Source organism: Crocuta crocuta, unplaced genomic scaffold, assembly GCF_008692635.1.
Source record: "Crocuta crocuta isolate KB4526 unplaced genomic scaffold, BGI_CrCroc_1.0 scaffold93, whole genome shotgun sequence".
Taxonomy (NCBI): Eukaryota; Metazoa; Chordata; class Mammalia; order Carnivora; family Hyaenidae; genus Crocuta; species Crocuta crocuta.
This window is the reverse complement of record NW_027529641.1, coordinates 5,382,378-5,406,765: the sequence shown is the minus strand read 5'-3', so window position 1 is coordinate 5,406,765 and position 24,388 is coordinate 5,382,378. Positions and strand designations below refer to the sequence as shown.

Below are 24,388 nucleotides of genomic sequence, written 5' to 3'. Positions count from 1 at the left end.
GTTAAGTGTCTTTGTCAAATTTCAAACAAGTTAAGACAAAAGTATTACATAGCCTTATCTCAACAAGAATCCTGAATATCAGGTTAGCACATTTCCCGGCTCCATTTTTAAGACACAGGATTATAGAGGGTGACATCGAAAGATGTTGCAATGTATTTACCATCACTTACATGATAGAGGCAGCAGCCACTTAGGCCTGAATCACATTCGTGAAGTTTCATGCCACATTTTTCAGCTGCCAACTTATGTACATGTAGGGGTTACACTAAAGCTTCAATTATTCCAGAGGATGAAAGAAGTGTTATATTTTGATACAGATCTTCAGTTCCTATTATACTAAAAGCCTTTGAAATGTGAAGGCTGAACAGGCCAACTTATGAAAGAGACAAGAGGAAGTAAGAACAGTGGAAATGCAGTTGGAACGCACGGGAATGTTCTGTCTTCACCATTCTACGTGGATAGTCTGCTTTCCGGGCAGCAGGTGGTGTGACTGTGAAAAGATCACACATTCGTCAGGAACCGTGTAGGATTTTTAGCACTGTTAGAGCCTAGCATTACAGATTTAGGGCAGCTAATAAAATTCCAGAAACCAAGTTTTTGACAAGTCTGAAATTTTTTGAAAATAATTTTCCTACCAAGTAAATCTTCTCGGTTGTTCCCCTTTTAGTTCTGCGTTAGAGAAGACTCTGTATAATTAAAATTAAAAAAGAATCGCTTCACAGCAAACCAGATGAACATCTGGCAGCAAAGCGACATAAAAATGCTCTCCTTTCAAAGAGGAGCGAGTATGTGGCTCCGCCATTAGGAGCGTTTCTTCAGTCAGAATATAATCTCACAGACTTGCCGTGTATGGTCTTTTTTGTCGAAGTCCAAGGCTGAATTTGGACTTGCTTTTCCTAGATTTCCTCAGTGGTATCTGGACAACAGCGCATTGAGTACAGAAGAAATCTCAGGTCAAAACAAAGATCATCTAATGCACCAGGTATTGAAACAAATAGGCCCAGATTATGCTTAGATCACCTTGCTGAAGACCGGGAGCAGGAACAGCTGAAGCCTGTTTTTCACGTGTAGTGAAAATATTTCAAAGTCAATACAAATTTCATCATAAGCCCATCTAACATGTGACAGCAGAGGACCTATTTTGATGTGTTTTATCTCCCCCTTTCACATCAGCCAGAAAATGTTTACATCTAGAAATAAGAGGATCATATCTTTTGACGCCTCAATTAATCCTCAGACTCTTCTCATATTAAAAAGGGGCGCCTGGGTAGCTCAGTCAGTTCCAACTTCGGCTGAGGGTATGATCTCACAGTTGGTGAGTTCAAGCCCCATGTTGGGCTCTGTGCTGGCAGCTCAGAGCCTGGAGCCTGTTTCAGTTTCTGTGTCTCCCTCTATCTCTGTTCTTCCCCTGCTCATGCTCTCTTTCAAAAATAAATAAACATTAGGGGCGTCTGGGTGGCTCAGTCGGTTAAGCGTCTGACTTCGGCTCAGGTCATGATCTCACAGTTCATGGGTTCGAGCCCCACGTCGGGCTCTGTGCTGACAGCCAGCTCAGAGCCTGGAGACTGTTTCAGATTCTGTGCCTCCCTCTCTCTCTCTGACCCTCCCCTGCTCACGTTGTGTCTCTCTCTCCCTCTCTTTCTCTCTCAGAAATAAATAAAAAACATTAAAAAAAAAAAAAATTAAGAAAAAATTTTTTAAACTTCTTAGGAAATAAAAAATTTCAAAAATCATTGTTCTCTAGTTTTTTTTTTTTTAAATAAGAAGGTATTTCATTTACAGTGTACATTTTTAGGTTTAAAACCCCTCACAGAAGTCTCTTAATGTGTTGCAAAACTTGTAAACAGGGTTGTTACTTTCCAGAGGGCCTATGTGACGACCCTGGCAGGGCCTTCTCTAGAGTCTAAGTTCGCTGCCAATTCAGGCACTCCCCGCCAATCCCCCCCACCCCCGGATATTCAATATTCTGGAGGCCACTGGAGTTTGCTGGACCCTGGGAGGACAATATGTGGGGAAATAATTCTCTGGGTAACGTAAGAGAGGAGCTACACTTCAAGTATCCTTGAAGGTGTATGGGTTCAAACGTTAATTGGGCTGTATTATCAAATCAGAGTTCTGATTCAGGGAACTGAAACTTGCCTTGAGGATTTGGGGAGGCGCATCACATTACATAGTTTGCTTCTGAGACACAGGCGCATAAAAAGAAAAACACAGAAGACAAAGGGTCCTTAATTTGGGGGAGGATCTATTCCAACCTGGGGGTGGGGGGAAAGGGTGAAGGCATTTCAGTTCTGAAGCTCAATGGGGACATTTCCAGAAGGTTCTTGCAGTCCCCCGCATTTGACAGGGCAGGACGGAAGGGCCCGTTCCGCCGGGCTGGACCGTCCCGTCCCTCTGCCACACAAACAGTGTGTGCAACGCAGGCAACTGTGTGTCAAGTTGGCAACGCTCCTGAGGCTCTCGAGTGTTTATCAACTCAGTAGGTCAAATGTCTGCAGACACTGGGCGGAGCAGCAGTAAGCCACAAAACTGACTGTTGTCCTTCTGGAAGGGGAAGAAAGGGAGAGAGCACTGTGAGTTCCAGATGAAAGTCTCAGGATTCTTTCCATGAGAGGCAGTCTTTTTCTGTGTTACAGTAAAGGATTAGGCATGGTCCCCAAAAAGCACACAACAGAAATGTAAATTTCCTTTTAAAACTGAGCACTGGAATCAGGTGAGGTATGCGTGTGCTCATTTTCTTACCAGTTTTCAAATGATATAATATCCCCCAACTTAGCAGCTAAGGGAAAGGAAGCTTTTTCCATGTTATGCTCTGAATTCCGCTTATGAAGGCCAACAATACAGGAACAGCATTCAAAATACGTTATTAAAAATCACATAACAGAAAACAGCACCAAATTTAGCTAGAACGCTTAGTATTGAAGAACTTGTAAGAATGTGATTTTAAGGACTTTCTCCCACAGATGTGTTCACACAGATTGTTTGCAGAGGTAATTTCAGAATCTGAGTAAGAGAGTTTGGGGGTCTTCTTCCCGCAGAGCAGAGGCATCCCACCTAACTCCCACTCGGCACCTTTCCACACGGGGTCAGGAGCCCGCTGACCACTCTGAACCTCTGCGGCTATGAGGGGCCTGCTTTCCCCACCAGAAGTGCTGTCCTCCAGTGAGGAGAGAGTAATTTACTGCTGTCCCCACAAGACTTCCCTTGCTGACTGCCTTCTGGTTCCCCACCCCTTACTCCAGGCTTTGCCATTCTCTGTAGCCCAAGGTCAGGGGGCTTAGGGGGAGGATTTAGGGCAGAAAGAGAGAAGAGCTGACTCTTTCTTTCTTTTCTTCTTTTGAAAAGCCTAGTTAATTGAGGTCTATTAACAAACATACGATGAAATTCACCTGCTTTAAGGACAGAGTTGAATGAGATTTGAAAAATACTCAGTTATTTAACTAACGCCGAAATCAAGATATATTTATCTCCCGAAACTCCTTGTCTTCATTTGCAGCCGAGAGTCACCCCCCTCCTCAGCCTGCTCCCCACCACGTCTCTGGCAACCAGCCGCCATTTTGTTTCTCTGTGGGTTCTGATTCATTTCTTGCCCCTGACTCTGACGGCTTTCCAAAAGCAGCTCTGCTACTGTTCCATCTTCACTGATAAATGCCTCCGAGCAAGAGCCGGACGCCCCTCTGTGGACTTCGGTCTTACATTTCTGGATCAATCCTGGGTTTCCTTACCAACTGGCAGCCAGCGCGCTTTGGCCGATGGGAAGATAGAGGCCCCCTTCGTGTATGGCTCCAGGAACATGGCAACCCTTGGCCAGCCAGCCAACTGGGCCTCAGCTTTCACTCCCTGCTTGCAAAGAGCCTCAAAATCAGCCAGAGGGGCGAGCTCAGGGCCTTCCTGGGACTTCCCTGAGTGTTCACATCCTCAGGCAAGCAGGTGGCCATACAGACGTCTAGGAATTCGGTAGTGCTTTTTAAATAAAACCCCTACAGAAGCCTTACTCCCTCAACTTCCCTTTTTAACTTTGTGGTTAGTCTAGGGCTGGCCCCACACCGCCTCAGGCAGCGGTGACAGTTAAGCAGTTGCCTGTAATTGGTCTGACAGGTTTTGATACACACTCTCAGGGAAGAGGCTTTTTGCACTGAGGAGCTCTGCCTGAGATCAGATAAAGATAGGCTGGCAAGTGGGGTCTGTCAGTGAACCACCAAGGACAGTGACAATGCTCTGGCATTAGACCTTTCCAGTTGCTGCCAGAATGCTGGTTTTACCTATGATTGCAGGTTCTTGATTTTCAAGGGTATAAATTACAAGATGGGGCTATGATAGGTTATTACATTGCAAGGGTCTATGTTCTTACTGAGATTCAGTTGCTTTTCGTGAGTAAACACACACCAGATCGTTGTAAGCCTTTTGTTAATTCCCAGAGTTTTGAAAATTTTGATTGTGGCCAATTTTGCCAGTTATCTTTCTGCTCTTGCGTTAAGGCTGAGTATTTGGACCCCACTCCCCATCTACCTGTCTGACTAGAGCTCCTACTGGGCAGACCCTCTGTTGGCTTTGGTTCTTAGCAGCCTCCAGACCCCCTAGCCCTTCGGCCTGAAGGATAAGAGGGTAAAGCTTCCTGCTGTTCTAAGTTTCCAGGCGCTTTGTCATCCTTCTGGGTGCTCTGAACCCTGCTTCAACTTCTGCAAATCATCCCTCTCCACTCATTTTTCTTCAAAATCCCAGCTAATGTGTGTGTTCTAGCCAGTTCCCTGATTGATTCATAAGTGTTACAAGGAGGAGCGAAAGGAAATAGCCCCTCCAGAAGGAATTCTGGAATTGGGCTGGTAAGTGCATGTACGGCATCCTTGCTAGGGAAAACTGGGATACCGCTGAGGTGCGCTACGGTATGACATCATGAGGCTGCCAGTGGAGGGCAAGGCACCAGGAAGTCATGGCCGAGGCCCTTGACTGCTATGGCATCGCAGTGACTTCAGAGATTGTGGAGCAAGATGGCTTCTTCTGACTGCTAAAGAGATTATCACTCACCCGCCCTCATCTCCATTCCTAGGCCCAACTAAGCTTCGTGACTTGAACTCTCCACTCAAGGTACCCGAGGAGAATCGACATTTCAGTGGTGGCCCTAAAGGAGTTCTTATTCTATGAAGCTATAGGAGGGGCATGTCTGAAGCCTGGACGTACAGGCTGCAGAACCACATGCCAGGTACAAGTACATTGCCGTGGAGTCTCTCTAGGTAAAGGTGCTGGCTGGGAAGGGGCAGGACCTTGAGACTTGAAATGGAAACCTCCGTAGAGACACAAAACTAAGAACCTTGAGCCTCTGATATCTCTGAACATTTCTTCACATCAGAAACAGCCTTTCTTACCTTCTAAGACAACGAGCTTTCCTTGCATAAAAATATCGCACTGACTTCATCTGGGGTAGTTACCTAAAAAGGAAGTACCTATTTTCTTCAGGACCCACTACCACCGATGGTCACTGACTTTAGGGCTGTAAGGGGCGTCAAATCCCAGCACAATACAGAAAATGAACTGCAAGGCCTGCTACTGGGAAAGAGAACATACATGAAGAAGTTGCAGGATCTTGCCAGATTTTACGAGCGGGAACCTGGACAGCAAGCATGAAAATGGATTCTAAGTACATGAGCCAGCAGGACTAAATCTAAGGTTGGATCAGGCCAATGCGGGTGTTCTCACAGGCCTCAGGATTTAACGTGTTAGCCTGAGCACCTGTAATAGGTGACAGAAGCTCTGGGCCAGTCAAGGAGACAGTGAGGCTGCAACTCCCGCTGCCCAGTCTGGACGGAGGAGATTGAAGGTTAGAGAAACGGGAACTCTGACGTGGACCCTGTGTGCTGCCCCTTGCTCAGCCTCCTCCTGAAAACCCGCGGGAGTGCCTGAAGGCATTCCTTTCACCGAGACAGTACAGTGTGTATTGATGAGGGGGATACAAACTAGAAGTAGCAAGCATACATGACAATATGACATATGTACTAAGTGTCATATTAAGACACTTAGAGGTGAGAGAAAGGCGAGAGAAATCCTCCAGGGGGCCAGGTGTCTGCTGCATTGGTAAAGTTTCAGAAGAGTTCCATCCGGAGCTGCACTTTGAAGAAATAGATACCCGCTGTGGGTCTCTTTGGATTTTAGGGACAAAATATATTTGGTTGGGGACTTTGGTTCTGCCAAGATGGAATAGCCCAGTCCTTCTGGGCCCTTCCTCTTACAATTAAAGCACAACAAATGGGCTATAACACAACAAATAAGCATAGGAAGACTCTAAGAGACTGAGTGTAGAGAACCTATGGACCTTGGGACTTGAGGGCAACATGGCAGCAGTGGGTTCGCTAGGTTTCCTTACCGCCTCCCATATAGCTAGACAGATGCTTGTAGAAACCCAGAACCACCCACAGGCACAGGTGAAAAAAAAATCGCCAAGAAAAGCCTAGCCGAAGGACTGGGGCAGAGAAATCTGTGGAGGCAGAAAGTAAGTGGTTGCTTCGCGCCGGGCATGGGGGAGTAGAGAGGTGGTAGCCGAAAGGTACGAGGGTTCTTGGAGGACGAGAAAACCGTTCTAAATCGGACCGTGGTGCTGGCTGCACATATCCACGAATACAGTAAAATCCACTGAATTATACACTTTAAACAGGCGGATTGTATGATATGTGAATCATCTCATTAAAGCAGTCTTAAATAACAGCACTGGAAGGAGAAACAGACAAACCCACAATTAGAGGGGATACTTCACCATCTCGCGCTCAGCAACGGACAGAGCTACTAGGCAGACAATCAGCAAAAGGACAGAAAAATCAAACAACTCAATTGACCAAATAACCTGATTGACGTATATAGAACATTCCACCCAATGACAGCAGAATACTCTCCCCTCCCCCACCAAATGTCCATGGAACATTCACCAGGATAGACTGTATCCTTTGCTATAAAACATATCTCAACAAATTTGAAAGGAGCTGAAATGTACAGAGGACACATGCAGTTTCATCTCTGATAAGGAGCCTAGAAGTCATCACTCCTGTTCATATAAGAACAAGCTGAATAAATTAAAAGCCAACAACTTTTCTTCTGGCCCCCAGGGAACTGAGGGTGTAGGGCAAAGAGCATCCTCCGAGTCTGGAGACATGGATGAATCTAGAGAGTCATGCCTGGGATTTGCTTGTCTGGACAGAAGACACTAGAACTTCTGGAGGCTGAGCACAGGGTAGCCTGAGAATCATAGAATACTGGGGCTGCAATCTTAGGATTGTCACACGCATTCTTGGGTTTTACCTACAGAAATCCTATAGGCTGTCACAGTAAAAATTTTTTAAAAAATCCCATTGTAACTCAGTCAAGAGGAGGAAAGTAGTAGTTATCATGTGTCATGCCCAGAGCATCGTCCAGAGCAAAGGACGGCTTCCAGAGGAAAAGAGTTTACCAGAACCTTAGCCCAGCTGGGGAAGGGCAGTGTTCCTACAGCCCCCTCTAGGCTGCCCATTCCACCTCAGGGGGAAAAACAAGCTATGAGACATGAGAAAAACTTGTTAAAGTCACAGCCCAGAAATACAGACCCACTAAAATACTGAGATATAATCATGAAACTTCAGCACACTTTCCTCTCTCACACCTTACCGCCAGAGTAACTGGTTTCCAGCACAAGAACAGTGAATTACAGGGGCCCTGGGTGGCTTAGTTGTTCGAGCATCCGACTCTTGATTTCAGCTCAGGTCACGATCCCAGGGTTGTGGGATTGAGCCTCGTGTCAGAGCTGAGCTCCATGCCCAGTGCGGAGCCTGCTTGAGATTCTCGCACTCTCCCGCTGCCCCTCTCCCCCACTCGTACTTGCTCTCTCAAATAAATTAAAAAAATAAAATAAAAAGAACAATGGATTACAAATAAAACAACTGCAAGATGCTGACTCTCTTAGGAGTATGTAGGGAAGTCCAATGTCAAATGAGGAGACTAAAACAAGGACACTAAAGGAATCTGACTTTGAAGCCTTAGCACCTACAACCACAGCAAATATTAGACACAGCCCAACTCCTAGCCAGATTAGCATAAAATCTCACACTAAATGCCTACTAACCTCAGTTCTTTTTTACCCAATACAACATATCTGACTTTCAACAAAACATTACAAGACATATGGCAAGAAAAAGCACATGTTCAAGAGACAAAGAGAACGTCAGAATCAGAGCCAGATATGACAAGGATGTTGGAACTCTCAGAGAATTTTAAAAAATAGAAAAGAAGATGATACAGGTGTTAATTCTCCAACAAGACAGAACAATGTAAAATGTGTATGAACCTAATAACAGAGCATCAAAACATGTAAGGCACAAAACATGTAAGGCACATGACAGAAGTGTAAGAAACAGACAAACCCACTGTTAGAGCTCTTTAAGTAGTTGATAGATCCAGAAAGCAGGACTGGAGAGAATATAGTTGTTAGTTATCAGTAATCAACTGGACCTAACTGACATTTACAGATATTCCATCCAACAACAGAAAAATACACATTCATCTCAAGCTCATGTGCAATACTGTTCAAGACAAACCACATTCTAGGACATAAAACTGCACATAAAAAATTTAAAGGAAGAGAAATCAAATACACTTTGTTCTCAGACCACAACTGGAATTAAACTAGAAATCAGTAACAGAAAGACAGGTGGAACAATCCCCAAATATTTGAAACTTTAAAAATTAAATTCTAAATAATACATGGGTGAAAGAATAGGTCTCTATAGAAATAAAAATATTTCGCACTGGGGGAGCATGGGTGGCTCAGTCGGTTAAACATGTGACTCTTGATTTCGGCTCAGGTTATGATTTCATGGCTCTTGGGCTTGAGCCCCGTGTCGGAATTCTTTCTCCCTCTCTCTGCCCCTCTTCTGCTTGTTCACGTTCTCTCTCTCTCTCTCTCTCAAAATAAAGAAACTTAAAAAATATTTTGAACTGAATGAAAATGAAATACATTTTCAAAATGTATTTTGAAATACATTTTCTCTCTCTCTCTCTCAAAATAAAGAAACTTAAAAAATATTTTGAACTGAATGAAAATGAAATACAACCTATCAAAAAACTGTGGGATGAGCCTAAGTGTCCATANACTTGTGGGGATGAGCACTGGGTGTTATGTGGAAACTAATTTGACCATAAACTATTTGTAAAAAAAATAAATAAACACAATAAAAATGGTGGAAAAAACAAAACAAAACAAAAAAAAAAACTGGGATGCAGCAGAAAAAGTGTTAAAGGGAAGCTCATAGCACACTAAACACATGTATTAGAAAAGAAGGAAGCTCTAAAATCAGTAACCTGAGCTTCCATCAGGAAGTCTGAGAATGCAGAACACTTTAAAGTAAGTAAAAATCACAGAGCATGTTCTCATCCATAATGGAATCAAATTAGAAATCTCTAACAGAAAGACAACTGGAAGATTTCCAAATGTGGAAATAAAATAACACAGTTCTTTGACCCTCCTTGACCTATGGGTTAAATGACTACTTTCCCATGGATTAAAGAGGCAGTCTCAAAGGATATAAAAACTCACATGAACTGAATGAAAATGAAAAGACAACATATCAAAAATTTTGAGATGGTAAAGCAGTGCTGAGAAATTTATAGTATGTAATGCTTATGTTAAAAAGGAAAGGTCTCAAATCAATAATCTGAGCTTCTATCCTAACCCCTGTCCGCCAAAGGCAAAGTAAACCCAAAGCAACCAGAAGGAAGCAATAATAAATCAATGAAATTGAAAATTTCACGAGGATTAAGAAGATCAATAAAATTGATAACATCTTTAGGAAGATTAACAAAGATAAACATAAGGCTCTCAAAGTAAGAAATGAAACAGGTATTAACAGTACAGACCCTGAGGCCACTAAAAAGATGAGACTATTATAAACCACTTCATAGTCATAAATTTGTGAGTTGAGAAGAAATAGATGGATTCCTTGAAAACTACAAACTACTAACACTCAACCAATATGAAATAACCAACTGGAATAGGCCTATAACTATGAAAGAAATTGGCTTTGTAATTATAAAAAGAAAAGAAATCTCCAGGCCCAGACAATTTCACTGAAGAATTCTATCAAACATTTAAAGAAGAGTTAAGAGAAATTTTTACACAGTCTCTTGCAAAGAAACAGAAGAGGAGGAACATTTCCCAGCTCATTTTATGAGGCCAGTATTACTCTGACTCTAAAGCCAGAGAGTTCAAACCAGAAAACTACAGACCATCTTTCATGAACACAGATATAAAAAATCCTCAACAAAGTATTAAATTAATACGGAGAAGTATAAAAAGAGCTATATACTATGACCAGGTGGGGTTATTCTGGGTATGTAGGGCTGGTTTAATATTTGAAAATTGGGGTGCCTGGTTGGCTCAGTAGGCTAAGTGTCTGACTTCGGCTCAGGTCATGATCTCATAGTTCATGAGTTTGAGCCCTGTGTCAGGCTCTGTGCTGATAGCTTAGAGCCTGGAGCCTGCTTTGGATTCTGTGTGTGTGTCTTTCTCTCTCTGCCCTTCCCCTGCTCATGCTCTGTCTCTCTCTCTCTCAAAACTAAATAAACATTAAAAAGTTTTTTTTTTTAATTTGAAAATCAATTTCATCCACCATACCAACTGGTGAATGAAAAAAAAATTGTACAGTATCAACGGACTCAGAGAAAGCATTTGACAAAATACAACATCCATTCATGATAAAAAGCCTCAGCAAACTAGGAATAGAGGGGATCTTTCTCAATAATTAGAATCTACAAAAAAACCTACTGCTAACATCATACTCTATAGTGATGTCTACTTTCACCACCTTAATCAACACAGTACTTGAAGTTTTAACCACTGCAGTAAGGCAAGAAAAAGAAATAAAAGACATGCAGAATGGAAGGGGGAGAAATAAAACTATTTCTACTTTCAGATGACATGATATGACTGTCTACAGAAACCACCAAGGGATGTACAAATATACTCCTAGACCTTTAAGCAAGTTCAGAAGCGTTGCAGGCACATAAGGCCGAAATACAAAAATGAATCACATTTTCACATACTAACAATGAACACATGGAAAGTGGAATTTTAAAGTATAATATCATTTATAGTCACATAAAGAAAGTGGGACACTTGGGTATAAATGTAACAAAACATTTAAGGCCCTCTATGCTGAAAGTTATTAAATATTGATGAAAGAAATAAAAGAGTACTTAAATAAATGGAAAGACATAGTATTCATAGAGCAGAAGACTCAACATAGCGAAGATATTAATTCTCTCCAAGTTGATCTATAGATTGAATGCAATTCTTTTCAAAATCCAGCACGAAGTTTTTTTTTAGACAAAGATAAGCTTCTAAAATTTATATGGAAATGCAGAAACCCTAGAAGAGTTAACACAATCTTGAAAAGGAAGAATAAAGTAGAAGTAGCACTTTATCTGATATTAAGGCCTAATACATAACTACAGAATCAACACAGTTTGGCATTGACTGAGAGACAGACACAGATCAACAGAATAGAGAACTCACTTATGACCTTGGGGCAGGTAAAGATTTCTTAGGACATAAAAAGCACTAACTATAAAATTAAAGTGGATAAATCTGACTCCATCAAAATCAAAACCTTCTGCTTTGCGAATTACACTCAAGAGAATGAAAAGGCAAGCATCACTTTTGAGATTTTCTTAAATCAGGAAATTATATAAAATTTAAGTCCTTAGATACTTTGTATTACCTTAACTAAAAAAAAAAAAATTAAAGTGGGTTAGAACCCTATTTCAGATAATTTGCTCCACACACCAGAATGGGTATATTTGTATAAATTGCAATTGAAAGGAAACCTAAGACACAAAATGATCTTAAGTGATAAGTGGATTTTTGAGGATCCGCTATCTCAACCTAACTCTCTGGGCTTAAAAAAATAATAATAATTATGCTACATGAAAATCACTCATAGAAATAATACATTTCATGCCACTGAATTTTTAAAAATAAAGGTCCTAAGCAAAAGAATCCAACTCCATAAATTTTTTTATTATTTACTTATTTAGTTAGTTATTTTTACTTACTGAAGCATAGTACCCACTGGATCATTATTAACTCCTTATAAGGCTCAAGGGGGTGTGGTGGGTAACCTGGAGGTGTCCCATTTGTTCTACAAAAACTCCAACTGCGTGGACTTACGACTTTTGGGAGATTCATCTGACAACATATTGTACCTACTTGCTGCATTAATGATCTAAGTTGTTATAAGGACACCAAGCCTATAGCCTTAACAATGGATTTGTGCTGGTTTGATCCTTTAATATTCCTGAGCTGTGGCACTGGGGACATGATAGTTTTAAGGGAGAAATTCTTTTTTTTTTTTTTTAATTTTTTTAAAGTTTATTTATTTTTGAGACAGAGAGGAACAGAGCTGGAGGCAGGGAGGGGCAGAGAGAGAGGAAGACACAGAATCTGAAGCAGGCTCCGAGCTGTCAGCACAGAGCACGAAGCGGGGCTCGAACCCACGAACCGGGAGATGAGAACCTGAGCCGAAGTCGGATGCTTAACCGACTGAGCCACCCAGGTGCCCCTTAACAGAGAAATTCTGAGCTAAGCAATAAAATCTATAGTTAGGAAAAAGAGGCTAGTACATTCTATAAAGAACATCAGACATGACATTTGTTGCTTTAGAATCTCTTATTTATAGGCAAGACAGGAGAAAGAGCATTTCAGCTTAGTTTTAAAATACAGAAATACCACTATTCTTAAAAAAAATCACAATGTGGTTGGCACATTCTGGAGCCCCCCCAAAAAATCATAAGAAATATGGTATTTTCTTTGCAAACGTGTTTCCTGATTAGAAACAAAAAGCACAAGGCATATCCTTGACTCACAGAGAAATTCAAGCCAGAAGAAAAATAATATTTAGTAGACAGAGTTGATGAGATGAGATCTCAGACCTGTACAAAAATTAACTTAAGGGAGAATCATCTCATAACATATTGTATCTGCTTGTTCCATTTATGTTAACAGTGACTGTCTCTCATGGAAAGATCCTGTGTGCAGACCTAGAGGCTTCAATATTACATACTGGCTTCTCTTCTTGATCGGCCCATGCCCTGGAATGTCAGGGGTGAAATACACATGGGGGAAGAAGTTACCAGGTGGTGTGGTCAGAGCTGAATCCCCAGTACCTGATACAGACTTTGGCACGTCGCAGATGGTCAACGCACAATTACTGAGTGATACGAGGAGGAAAAAACAGTGAAGAACAACTTACTTAATTTGTTGAAGAGCACTTTACCTGTGCAAAGTTTCCCAAGTCGGAGGGTGCCTGCCAATGAAAAGGCTTTGGCTAAAGGAAAAAAAATCCCAAATACAAGTAAGCAAATGATGTTAACTGGTTTTGCAGAAGAAAGTAATGGCCATAAAAAGCAAGGGTAATGCAAGGAGAAACCCTTCATATGTGATTTAACCATATAAGAATTAGAAGAGATTATTTACAGATAAACTACAGTGAGTGGGAGAAGAGAGTATTAAGTTGTCCTGAAAGACTGAGGGAAGCCAGAAGACAATGAGTTCTGCGTGCCTCTCACAGGCCTCCATCCTAAGGCACAAAAGTCACCCGGACAGCTCGCCCTCTCACGTAAACACTCTGACCTAAAAGACCAAGGAGAATTCCTGAAGAAAACCAAACTCCTCATCAGAGCTTGAAAGCAGCTGACTGAAGTCATGGTGTCCTTACCTCCCACAGTGCTCTGGTGCCAGGGCTGCTCGCTGCATTATCTGCTAACTGGACAATTAATAAATGAGTGGATGAGTTACTCTGAGCTATTTGGAAGTTAACTCCAATAGCATTTTTAACAGGAAGAGAAAAAAAAATTCCTAAAACTCACAGGGAGCCATCAAAAGATCCCAAACGGCCAAGCAAATCTTGAGAAAGAACAAAGCTGGAGGCATCCCATTTCCTGTCTTCAAAATATTTTACAAAGCTACAGTAATCAAAACAGTATGATAGTGGCATAAAGACAGATACACAGACAAATGGAACAGAACAGATAGCCTAGAAATAGACCCACACAAAACTGTTAACTGATCTTCCAACAAGGAAGCCAAGAATATACAACGGGAAAAACAGTCTCCTCAAAAAATGGTGCACGGAAATTGGATATCCACATGCAAAAGAAAGTGGACCCTTATCTTACAACAGACATAAAAAGATCAACTCAAGATCGATTAAAGACTTACATGTAAGACCTGAGACTATAAAACTACTAGAAGAAAACATCAGGAGAAAGCTTCTTGACATTGGTCTTGACAATGAATTATTTGTTTTAAGTTCATTCATTTATTTTTGAGAGAAACAGAGACAGAGCGAATGGGGAAGGGGCAGAGTGGGAAGGAGAGAGAAAATCCCAAGCAGGCTCTGTGTTGTCGGCACAGAGCCCGATGTGGGGCTCAAACTCACAAAACCACGAGATCATGGCCAGAACGGAAACCAAGAGTTGGACCAATGCGCAACTGACTGAGCCACCCACGTGCCCCTGCAATGAATTCTTGAACATGACACCAAAAGCACAGCAACAAAAGCAGAAATAGGTGAGTGGGACTGCGTCAAACTAAAAAGCTGCCACACAGCAGAAGGAAACAAAAAGAAAAAGCAACTTAGGAAATGGGAAAAAATATTGGAGAACCCCATTATTTGATGATGTGGTTAATATCCAAAATATACATGGAGCACCTATAACTCAATAGGAAAAAATAATCTGATTTAAAAATGGGCAAAGCACGGGGCACCTGGGTGGCTCAGTTGGTTAAGTGTCCGACTTCAGCTCAGATCATGATCTCACGGTTCATGGGTTCGAGCCCCGCGTTGGGCTCTGTGCTGACAGCTAGCTCAGAGCCTGGAGCATGTCTTCAGATTCTGTGACTCCCTCTCTCTGACCCTCCCCTGCTCATGCTCTCTCTCTCTCTCTCAAAAATAAAAATTAAAAAAAATGGGCAAAGCACTATACACAGACATTTCTCCAATGACATACAAATGGCCAACAGATCCATGAAAAGATTCTCAACATTGCTAAGCATCAGGGAAATACACCTCAAATCACAGTGAGGCATCACCTCAAACCTATTAGGATCGTTATTATAAAAACAAAAAACAAACCAAACAACCAACCAAACAATAATGTGTTGGTAAAGATACAGAGAAACTGGAATCCTTGTATACTTTTGTTGGGAATGTAAAATGCCGCAGCTGCTATCGAAAATAGTATGGCTGTTCATCCAAAAAATTAAAATATAACTGTCCTATGATCCAGAAATCCCACTTGAGTATATAACCAAAAGAACTGAAATCAGAGTCTCAAAGAAACAACCTGCACTCTCATGTTCATTAAGGCATTATTCCCAATATCCTAGATATGAACACAACCTTAGTTTCCGCTGATGGGCGAATAGATAAAGACAATCCGGTAGAAATATGGGATGAGTATTTTTTTGATAATTTACTTATTTTTAATATTTTATTAATTTATTTTGAGGGAGAGCATGTGCAAGTGGGGAAGGGCAGAGAGAGAGAGGGAGAGAGAGAATCCCAAGCTGTCAACACAGCACCTGACGTCGGGCTCGATCCCATGAACCCTAATATCAAGAGTTGGATGCTCAACTGACTGAGCCACCCAGCTGCCCCTAGAATCTTTTCTTTTTTAACCTGTATAAAGTTTTAAGCAAAGCATTAAAAAAAAAATCCCTCTAGATACACATTTTTTCAAATTGTTGGTTTTTATGTATTTGTAAACATATATCCTCACTGAAAATATTCAAATGATCCTATAGTATATTGAATTGGAACTTAAAGTCTCCCCTGACTACCATATGCCCCACTTTCTTCCCTCCCAAGATAACCATAGTTATGAGCTGGATGTACATTCTTAATGCAGACACAGAGACACACACGTATCACCCACACACAGACAAACCTTTCAAAAGTATCTTGCTCAGAATATTAGAGCATATCTTTATTTTGTATTTCTGAGCGTCTCTTCAAAATTTCTTCACGCTCTACAGTGATTCACTTAGTACCTAATAGCAACATAGTGTCTAAAATAGAGATTTGGGGCCAGACTGCTAGGGATCAAATTCCAGCTCTCCTATGAGACCCTGACTCTGTTTCCAATCTTCTTGTGCCTCAGTCCCACCCTCTTCATCTCCTATAAATTGGAGATTATTTTAGGTTGAACCACATGTAAGTGCCAAGGCACAGGACTGCCATGATTCAATCTAGTAATAGTACCTATCTTATGGTACTTACAGTACTTCCCATCTTACAGTACTAAGAGAAGTAATATAGCTTCCAACAGGGATCTCCTGACCCCCAAGGCAGTAAGTTCTTTCCATTCCAGCCTAACGCCTCATTGCACAAAAGCAGAGATGTTACCACACCAAAACCTGCTTGCACACCCAGTGATATGCTAAGAGCCACTGGGAATCTGGGCCATTTGAAGGTCCTGGTCCCAAAACATCCTGCTGATTTAAATGAAACCTTTTAAATGTCTATGATGGTTAATTTATGTGTCAACTTGGCTATGCCATGCTGCTCAGATGTTTGGTCAAACACCAATCTAGATGTTGCTGTATAAGTATTTTTTAGATGCGATTAACATTTAAATCAGTAGACTTTGAGTAAAGTAGATGATGCTTCACCTTGTGGGTGGGCCTTGTCCAATTAGTTGAAGGCCTTACTGACTGAGCAAAGAAGTAGAAACACTTTTTTCTTCAGGATAGCAGTACAATCCTGCTTGAGTTTCAAGTCTATGCCCTGCAGAATTTAGACTCAAGACTGCAACATCAACTCTTTCTGAATTCCACGCCTGCCAGTCTGCCCTGTAGTTTTGGACTTGCTTGCCCCCACAGTTGTGAGTCAATTCCTTAAAATCAATCAATCTCGCTCTATATATACAGATATAAATCTAGGTTCTGTTTTTTGAAAGAACCCTTAACTAATACAGATTTAGCTACTGGAAAGCAAGAAGCTGCTGTAACAAATTCTTAAAAAATCCAGAAGTGGCTCTGAAATTGGTTAAGGGGTAGAGGACCGGAAGAGTTCTGAGCTACATGGTCAAAAAGTCTACACTGCCCTGAAGAAACTGTTGGCAGAGACAAAGACACTAAAGCGTAGCTGGTGAGGCTCACAAAGGAAAGAGGGGAGCCATGGAAAAAGCTTCTGCTGCCTTAGAGAATACATACATCATCATGACCAGAAGGCCACCAGGAATACGAGTTTTGAAGGTGTGTTTGGTGAGGTCTAGGACAAGGTGTGGCCTGGTTTCTCCTTGCTACTTCCAGTACATTGTTAGAGGAGGGAGCTAAGTTGAGGGACCGGTTAGGCAAAAAGGAACCGGAACTTGAAGATTTGGAAAATTCTCAGCCTATCCATATTATAAAATATGAGAAAGCTTGCTCTGGAGAGAACACCAAGGGTATGACTGGATGACAATTTACATGCTCAACCATTCTTTTTTTTTTTTTTTTAATNAATCTGAAGCAGGCTCCAGGCTCTGAGCCGCCAGCACAGAGCCCGACACGGGGCTCAAACCCACAGACTGTGAGATCATGACCTAAGCCGAAGTCAGACGCCCAACTGACTGCATGCTCAACCATTCTGGCAGAAACGCTGACGCAGCCTGGGCTGAAGGGGGACAGAGATGGGCCAGAATGAAGAAGGGCTGTCTGGCTCCTGGGATTCTCCAGGCAGGAAAGGGCCAATAGTGCCATTGAGGAAAAGGGAAGAATGACCCTCGGGATGGGGCAACCTCATCAATTCCGGGCCCGAAGGGCAACTTCCTGGGCTTTAGAGGGCAGAGCCCCACCCAAGGCTGAGGGGTAGGACCACCACCCTGGTGGGCCCAAAGGACAGAGTGTCTAGCCAGAGAACATTATTCTCAAGCATGAAAACCTAATGGAAGTTGCCCTTTTAGGTTCTGGACTTGTTTGGAGTTCATTACCCTTGGATGTTCCCCCTTTGGCAATGGAAGGTCTATCCTATGCCTGTGCAAACATTGCATATTGGAGCAGATAACCTGGATCATGAGTGGAGAGGAGTCCTGCCCCAGGAAGTATTATACCCAAGTTTTATCCATACCTGACTTAGTTATTTAAAACGAGATTTTGAACTGGAACGTCTGAACAACCGATGAAGTGTCTGACTTCGGCTTAGGTCATGATCTCATGGTTTGTGGGATCGAGCCACTGACAGCTCGGAGCCTGCTTGGAATTCTGTCTCCCTCTCTCTCTGCCCTTCCCCTGATTACATTCTCTCTCCCCCCCTCCCCCCGCTCCCTCAAAAATAAATAAAACTTTAAAAAGAAAAAGATGAGATTTTGAACTTATGAGTTGATGTTGGAATTGGTTAGGATTTGGGGGGTGTTGGGATAGGATGAATTTTGCATGTGAGAAGAACATGAGTTTTTGGACCAGATTGTTAGGGGTTCAAGTGTGTCCTCTCAAATTCATATGATGAAGTCCTGATCTGTGCGCATGTGCTCACAAGCTCTCTGCCATGTGGGGCGGCCAAAAAGTGGCCATCTGCAAACCAAGAAAAAAGCTCTCCCCCACAACCTGACCATGTGCACCCCAATTTCAGACTTCTGGCCTAAGAACTGTGAGGAAATAAATTTCTGTTGTCACGGCGGCCCGAGCACAGTTAACAGCGGCCCAAGCAGAGTAATGGAGGCCCGAGCAGAGTAATGCAGTGACATTATTTGGAAACAGGATCACTTTAGGTGTAATTAGTTGAGGGAGGATTAAAGCCCACCAGAGTGGGCCCTAATGGAGTATTTCTGGTGTCCTTATAGGAAGGGGAAGTTTAGATACAGAGAGAGACAGAGAGAGAAGATGATGTGAAGACAAAGGGAGAAGACAGCCATCTATCTCCAAGCCAAGGAGAGACGCCTGGAACAGACCCTTCCCTCACAGCTGTCCGAAGGAACCTACCCCACCAACACACCCACTTCAGACTTCCAGCCTTCAGAGCCGTGAGATGATGGATATCCTATTATTTAAGACATCCAGTTTTGTGGCATTTTAAATGCTGTGGCATTCCTAGCAAATTAACAGACAGCTCTGAAAAACCTTGGGTAACCTGATTTCCTATTGGAATATACAGAACTTGTGTAAATCACACATGCATAGGGAAAAGCCAAACACGTTGTTATAATAAACAACCCTCTAAGTTGATGTTCTCCATTTTAATAAATGAACAATAAGTTTTGGGAATGAAAATGTGCTGTAAGGATTCAAAGTTATGAATACACTAGCCATTCTTCTCTTTTACAGATAGCTGAAGGTATGGGAATCTATTGTTTATGCAAAATACTATAATTTCATTTTGCTTCACTCTGTATTAAATTTAGGTTGAAACTAACACTTGCATGGGACTTGGTATTTTAGAAGAATATCCAATATGTTCTTTTAAAATAAGGCCAGATGTCCACGATGATTTAGATATTGGCTGATACAATGTATTATTTTACAAGCAAAGCCAACTAAACCGAATATATTATAAAACTTAAAACTAATATTATCAAGACCTTGTAGAGTTAGTTTATGATATTAAAAATATTGACTTTATTTTCAGCAGCAAGCTACTAAGATTCAAGTATATGGTTTTCAGTTACAAAACAAAGTACTTTCAAGACTATGATAGAAACTGAAGTCAATGCTTTTAATACAATCTCCATAGCAACATGGGAAGGAGCAAAGTCTGGTGGACCAAACGAAAGCCACAAACTCTCAATTTCAACCCTAGCATTAACTCACCACAGAAAGCCATGTTTATGTCTTGGCATTTCATCTTTGCTATAAACACAGGCACTTCTGGCTTTGCTCAACAAAGGGGCACTGCCTAAGTCCTATGTCCTGGATATATTCATTTTATTAAACTAATACTATTATATTCTATGTCCCCAAACAATCTAAGATTATTCACACTGAATTTCTAGGTTGTGGCAGAGAAATAAGTAACAGTAAATAAAATATTCATATACTGAATAAGCTCCCCAAATCATGTAAAGATAACACACACAAAAAATGACTCCATTTGAAGGATCTAATTTATCTTATTTTCACAAATTAACTGCCATGATAAACAGAAAGTTTATCTTTTTAATAGGTATTCAGAATTTTATCAGCTACTGACAGAGTATCCTGACCATACGGAATTGTTTTCATTTTCATATTTTCAGTAAGAAAATGTCTTCTATATATATTAAAAAAAAAAAACCTGTAACATGCATAAGGATTTTATGATAGTTTAATGAATTAGTTAAGATTATCCTTTGATGATATCTTACTAATATGAAGAGAATTTGCTAAACACACACACAAGAAATTTCTAAAAGTCTCTGAGCTAAAAAAAAAATAGATTAAAATAGTGACCATTTACTTAGTATTTATTACATGTCTGGGCTCTTTCCATGAATGATCTCATTTGCCCTCATGATGACCTTAAACAGATATTATGATTATGCTCATCTTATTAATGAAAAGATGAAGCTCAGAGATATTACCCCTCCACCCAAGGTCTCCGAGTGCAGGAGCTAGAGGCAGGGCCCGGGCACCTGGCCGCTATGCAATAACTATGGCTTCTCCTCCACTGTGTCTATTCCATTTTGTTGATTTTATTCGTGTAGGAAGTAATACACGCAGACTCTGACTCAGTCCTTTTAACTCCACTCTAAATGGAATCCCGCTAAATCTGGAGATGTGATCACGTGGGACTGGAAGTAGCAAACTGCGAAAGGTTTGGAGGAAGCTTCTTGCGGGCAGGCACAATGAAGCAGGAAACATTAAAAATACAAAAAATGGAAACAGGAACTGAAAGTATAACAAACAGGGTTATTCAGGATAGGAGGGAGAGAAATGCGATTGTGGGAGAGAGTGGGTACACCGATGGTAAAGGTAACTGCCACTTGTTGAAGGCCCTTTACGTGTCGAGTATTTACCTTCATCATTGGATAATCCTCACGACCGCCCCACCCAGCATGATATTCTCTCCCCCATCTGAGGCTCGGAGAGGTTGGGCCCCCACCCGGGCTCGCTCTCTTTCTACAGAAATGCTTACACAGCAACTGCTCCTTGGCACTCAACACGGGTAACCAGTTCTCAGAAAAAGTTACTAACCCCAAATACCACTGGATGGATACGTGAGGCATTCTAATCTATATGCTAAGGTTGTGCTAATGGAGGATTTTTCATTTGATGTCCTAATTTTAATCGTCTGGTTTTCTTTTTTTAAACTACCAGTATAGGGGTGTTTGCTTGGTGAACATACTTAGCAAATTCAAGGCACTGTGCCAAGAAATAGAGTGGCAAGAGAATGGCATTTGGAAGTGTTAGAAATTCAGAACAGAAACACACACACACACACACTGTTCAGCCATGTACTACTTTCAGTTAGCAACACCAATTAAATACAAGGGCTGGGCTGGTCCCATTATATAACAAATATTTTGTTCTGACATTCCTTATTGCCCCAAGACTATTGTGAATAGCGGAATAGCAGGAAAATGCTCCTGGCCAAGAACGAGCTACTCTAAAGAATATATGCAATAAAACTCTTCTCTACACGGCCAAGAAAGTAACAGAGGGAAGTCCAGTTTTCTTGTGATGCTGAGAATGTGCTTTTGTTTCCTTAAGCTGTATCTCAGGAAGCACCCTGGGCACCTTGAGAGGAGCTGATTCAACAGCACTTCCCTGCGCGGCCTCCGCCCCTCGCCCAGGTGTAAGCCCTGGTGCCCACTTAGGCATGATTACCCCTGGTGCAGCCTTGCCATCGGCGTCTCTCTCAGGGGAAAGAGCTTGGGGTAGACGATCGTAAACATGGGCTCACTACACCGGTGACAGTGCCCCAGGGGGCAGTGCAGCAGGTCCAGGAGGCTTCTGGGTAACGAGATCGGAGACAGAAAGTTCAAATCTGGAACACAAGAGAAAACCAGGCATGAATTAGAAAAAAAAAAAATCAGATTTCCTTACACGAGGCTTGAAATACGTTTCTTTGTTACTCAGTCCATTTGGTTAGTTAAAAAGTACTGCATGTTGAAAATAACTGTTATCTGATAGGCACTACATGGTTTGGAAATGAAAGATTTTTTTTTTAACTTTTTCGATACTAAGAGGAAACCTAAATCTGCTCTTTTAAGAGCAAACAAAAACTGGCCTGAGGCAGAGGCAAGAAAAGAATAACACCAAATATTCTTTAAGGACAAAGATGAAAAAGGCATTAATTTACCCAGAGAGGGTTGACAAAACGTTCTGTGAGAGGCCAAGAATAAAAAAGGCCTGGCACCGAAGACTAACACTGACTTCCATTAAGTTCTTCCCAGATCGCCTGGGCATTTCACACTACTCCAGCTAGCTTTTATTTACTGAAAAGAATGAAAGCGGGAAACAAATCAAAGAAAAATAATGAAACCAAGCTTTTCCTTGTTTCATTAATAAAGCTGTCATTAATAAAGAGGGGGCCTCCAGGAAAAGACTCTTAAATATAGAGAATAAACTGAGGGTTGATGAGGGGCGGGGGAGACGGGAAAGTGTGTGATGGGCATGGAGGAGAGCACTTGGGGTTGTATAGAAGCCAATTTGACAATAAAGTATATTAAAAAAGAAAAAAGAGGGGTCCTCCTTCTCAGTTGAGCCTGAGCGATACAAAAGTGACATTGAAAGCAAAATATCCTGGTGGCCCAGCAATCGTGAGCACAAGTGTACACTGGATTCCCACTGATGGCAAACATCCAGAAAAGAAGAGAAATGGTCACAATGAGGCGAAACCTAAAAGCTACAGACTCGTCTTTGGGAAGGAAATACAAATGATCTTATCATCCTTTCGATCTGTCCGGACTTACCAATAACCATTTATAAAAACGGAACTTACCCACAGGTGAATAATTACAATTTCCTGTTTAGTATTAAAATCCAACTCAACATTGTATCAGCCATTTCTAGACGGTTGATGTTTTTGTATGGATTTTTTTTAAAAAAGCAAAGACAAAACATTTAGTAATTTGAAAANGTATCAGCCATTTCTAGACGGTTGATGTTTTTGTATGGATTTTTTTTAAAAAGCAAAGACAAAACATTTAGTAATTTTAAATACTTGACATGTATCTTACTTAAAATGGCCTACTGCTTTCTTAAAGCGTCTCTGATGCCCACATCACCACACCTATGAATTCTAAGTACTGCCGAATCCTTTCCAAACCAAGAGTTAACAGGCTGTGGAGATACTGCCGAAGACTCCTGATATTTCTTCCCCTTTACGTGTATGATTTCTTAGGTGTAAAGATGCCACCTGACAAAAAACCTGCCGGAAGGTACCCAAGTTTGCTTAGAGGATAAGACCTTTGCATTTTTTTTTCCTACAAAAGAAAGTGCCTCTGCCAGGCTTCTCCCTTCCACCAGATACATGTTCCCAAACACCAATTTCCTTCACTTAAACCATAGTTTAAATTAAAATTTTTTAATGTTTATTTATTTTTGAGAGAGAGAGAGAGAGAGAGACAGAGTGTGAGCTGGGGGAGAAGCAGAGAGAAGGAGACACAGAATTGGAAGCAGGCTCCAGGCTCTGAGCTGTCCCAGCACAGAGCCCGATGCGGGGCTCGAACTCATGAGCTGTGAGATCATGGCCTGAGCCGAAGTCGGACGCTTAACGAACTGAGCCGCCCAGGCGCCCCTGAACCACACAGTTTTAACTTTTAACCTCTGTCCTTTATGACTGAAGGCCATATTTTAGCAAATGCTCTTCTGTGTCAGTAGGGGGTGCTGAAGAGATCGCCGCTGATAAAATATTACAACTTTCTTGTTTTAATTTATAAAAAGTAATTCGCACAACAGTGTGAATGTCTTTCATGCCACCGAACTGGGTGTTTAAAACCGGTAAAATGGTAAATTTTACCGCGATAAAAAAAAAATGGATGCCTGGACAGGCAGCATAAAACACGATTTCCAAGTTCACCAAGTAAGAGGCAGAAAAAGAGGGAAGCCTCGTGTACCTTTAAGGGAACTGTGGCAAGTGCGGTGTAGACTCCTCATGGCCAGTTCCTGCAGGGGCAGGACAGGATCCTTCTCTGTCCCTATGGCCTTCACCTCAGCAGGCAGGAAAACGGTTAGTTGCCCCGATGAAAAGGAAAGCAGCTTCACCTCGGAAACTTGAATGGGAGCGCCACAGCTGCAGAAAGGCACATTCACAGTAGTATTAGCAAAAGAGGAAAAGAATATATATGCCAATAAAAATGTGTTAATCAAAATATACATTAAAATTTTTGAGACGCTGCTGAATTGCCAGAATTCTTTTCAAAGTGAACAGATGCTATCCTGGGTTCCTGCATAAAGCCTGGCACAGAAATGTAAACT

General features: G+C 41.6%; 1 protein-coding gene across 3 annotated transcripts in view; it reads right to left on the bottom strand.

Annotated features, from left to right (window-relative positions):
• Window positions 1-2,225: 2,225 nt before the first annotated feature.
• Window positions 2,226-24,388, bottom strand: part of LRRC28 (leucine rich repeat containing 28) — a 159,370-nt gene continuing 137,207 nt past the window's right edge. For all 3 annotated transcript variants that reach the window (XM_077762380.1, XM_077762377.1, XM_077762378.1), the window contains 3 exons: window positions 24,028-24,203; window positions 21,794-21,953; window positions 2,226-2,544 (listed from right to left, as the gene is read on the bottom strand). In XM_077762380.1, the coding sequence (XP_077618506.1) occupies window positions 2,472-2,544; window positions 21,794-21,953; window positions 24,028-24,203 (409 nt within the window). In that variant the 3' untranslated portion in view covers window positions 2,226-2,471. The remainder of the gene's footprint in view (window positions 2,545-21,793; window positions 21,954-24,027; window positions 24,204-24,388) is intronic.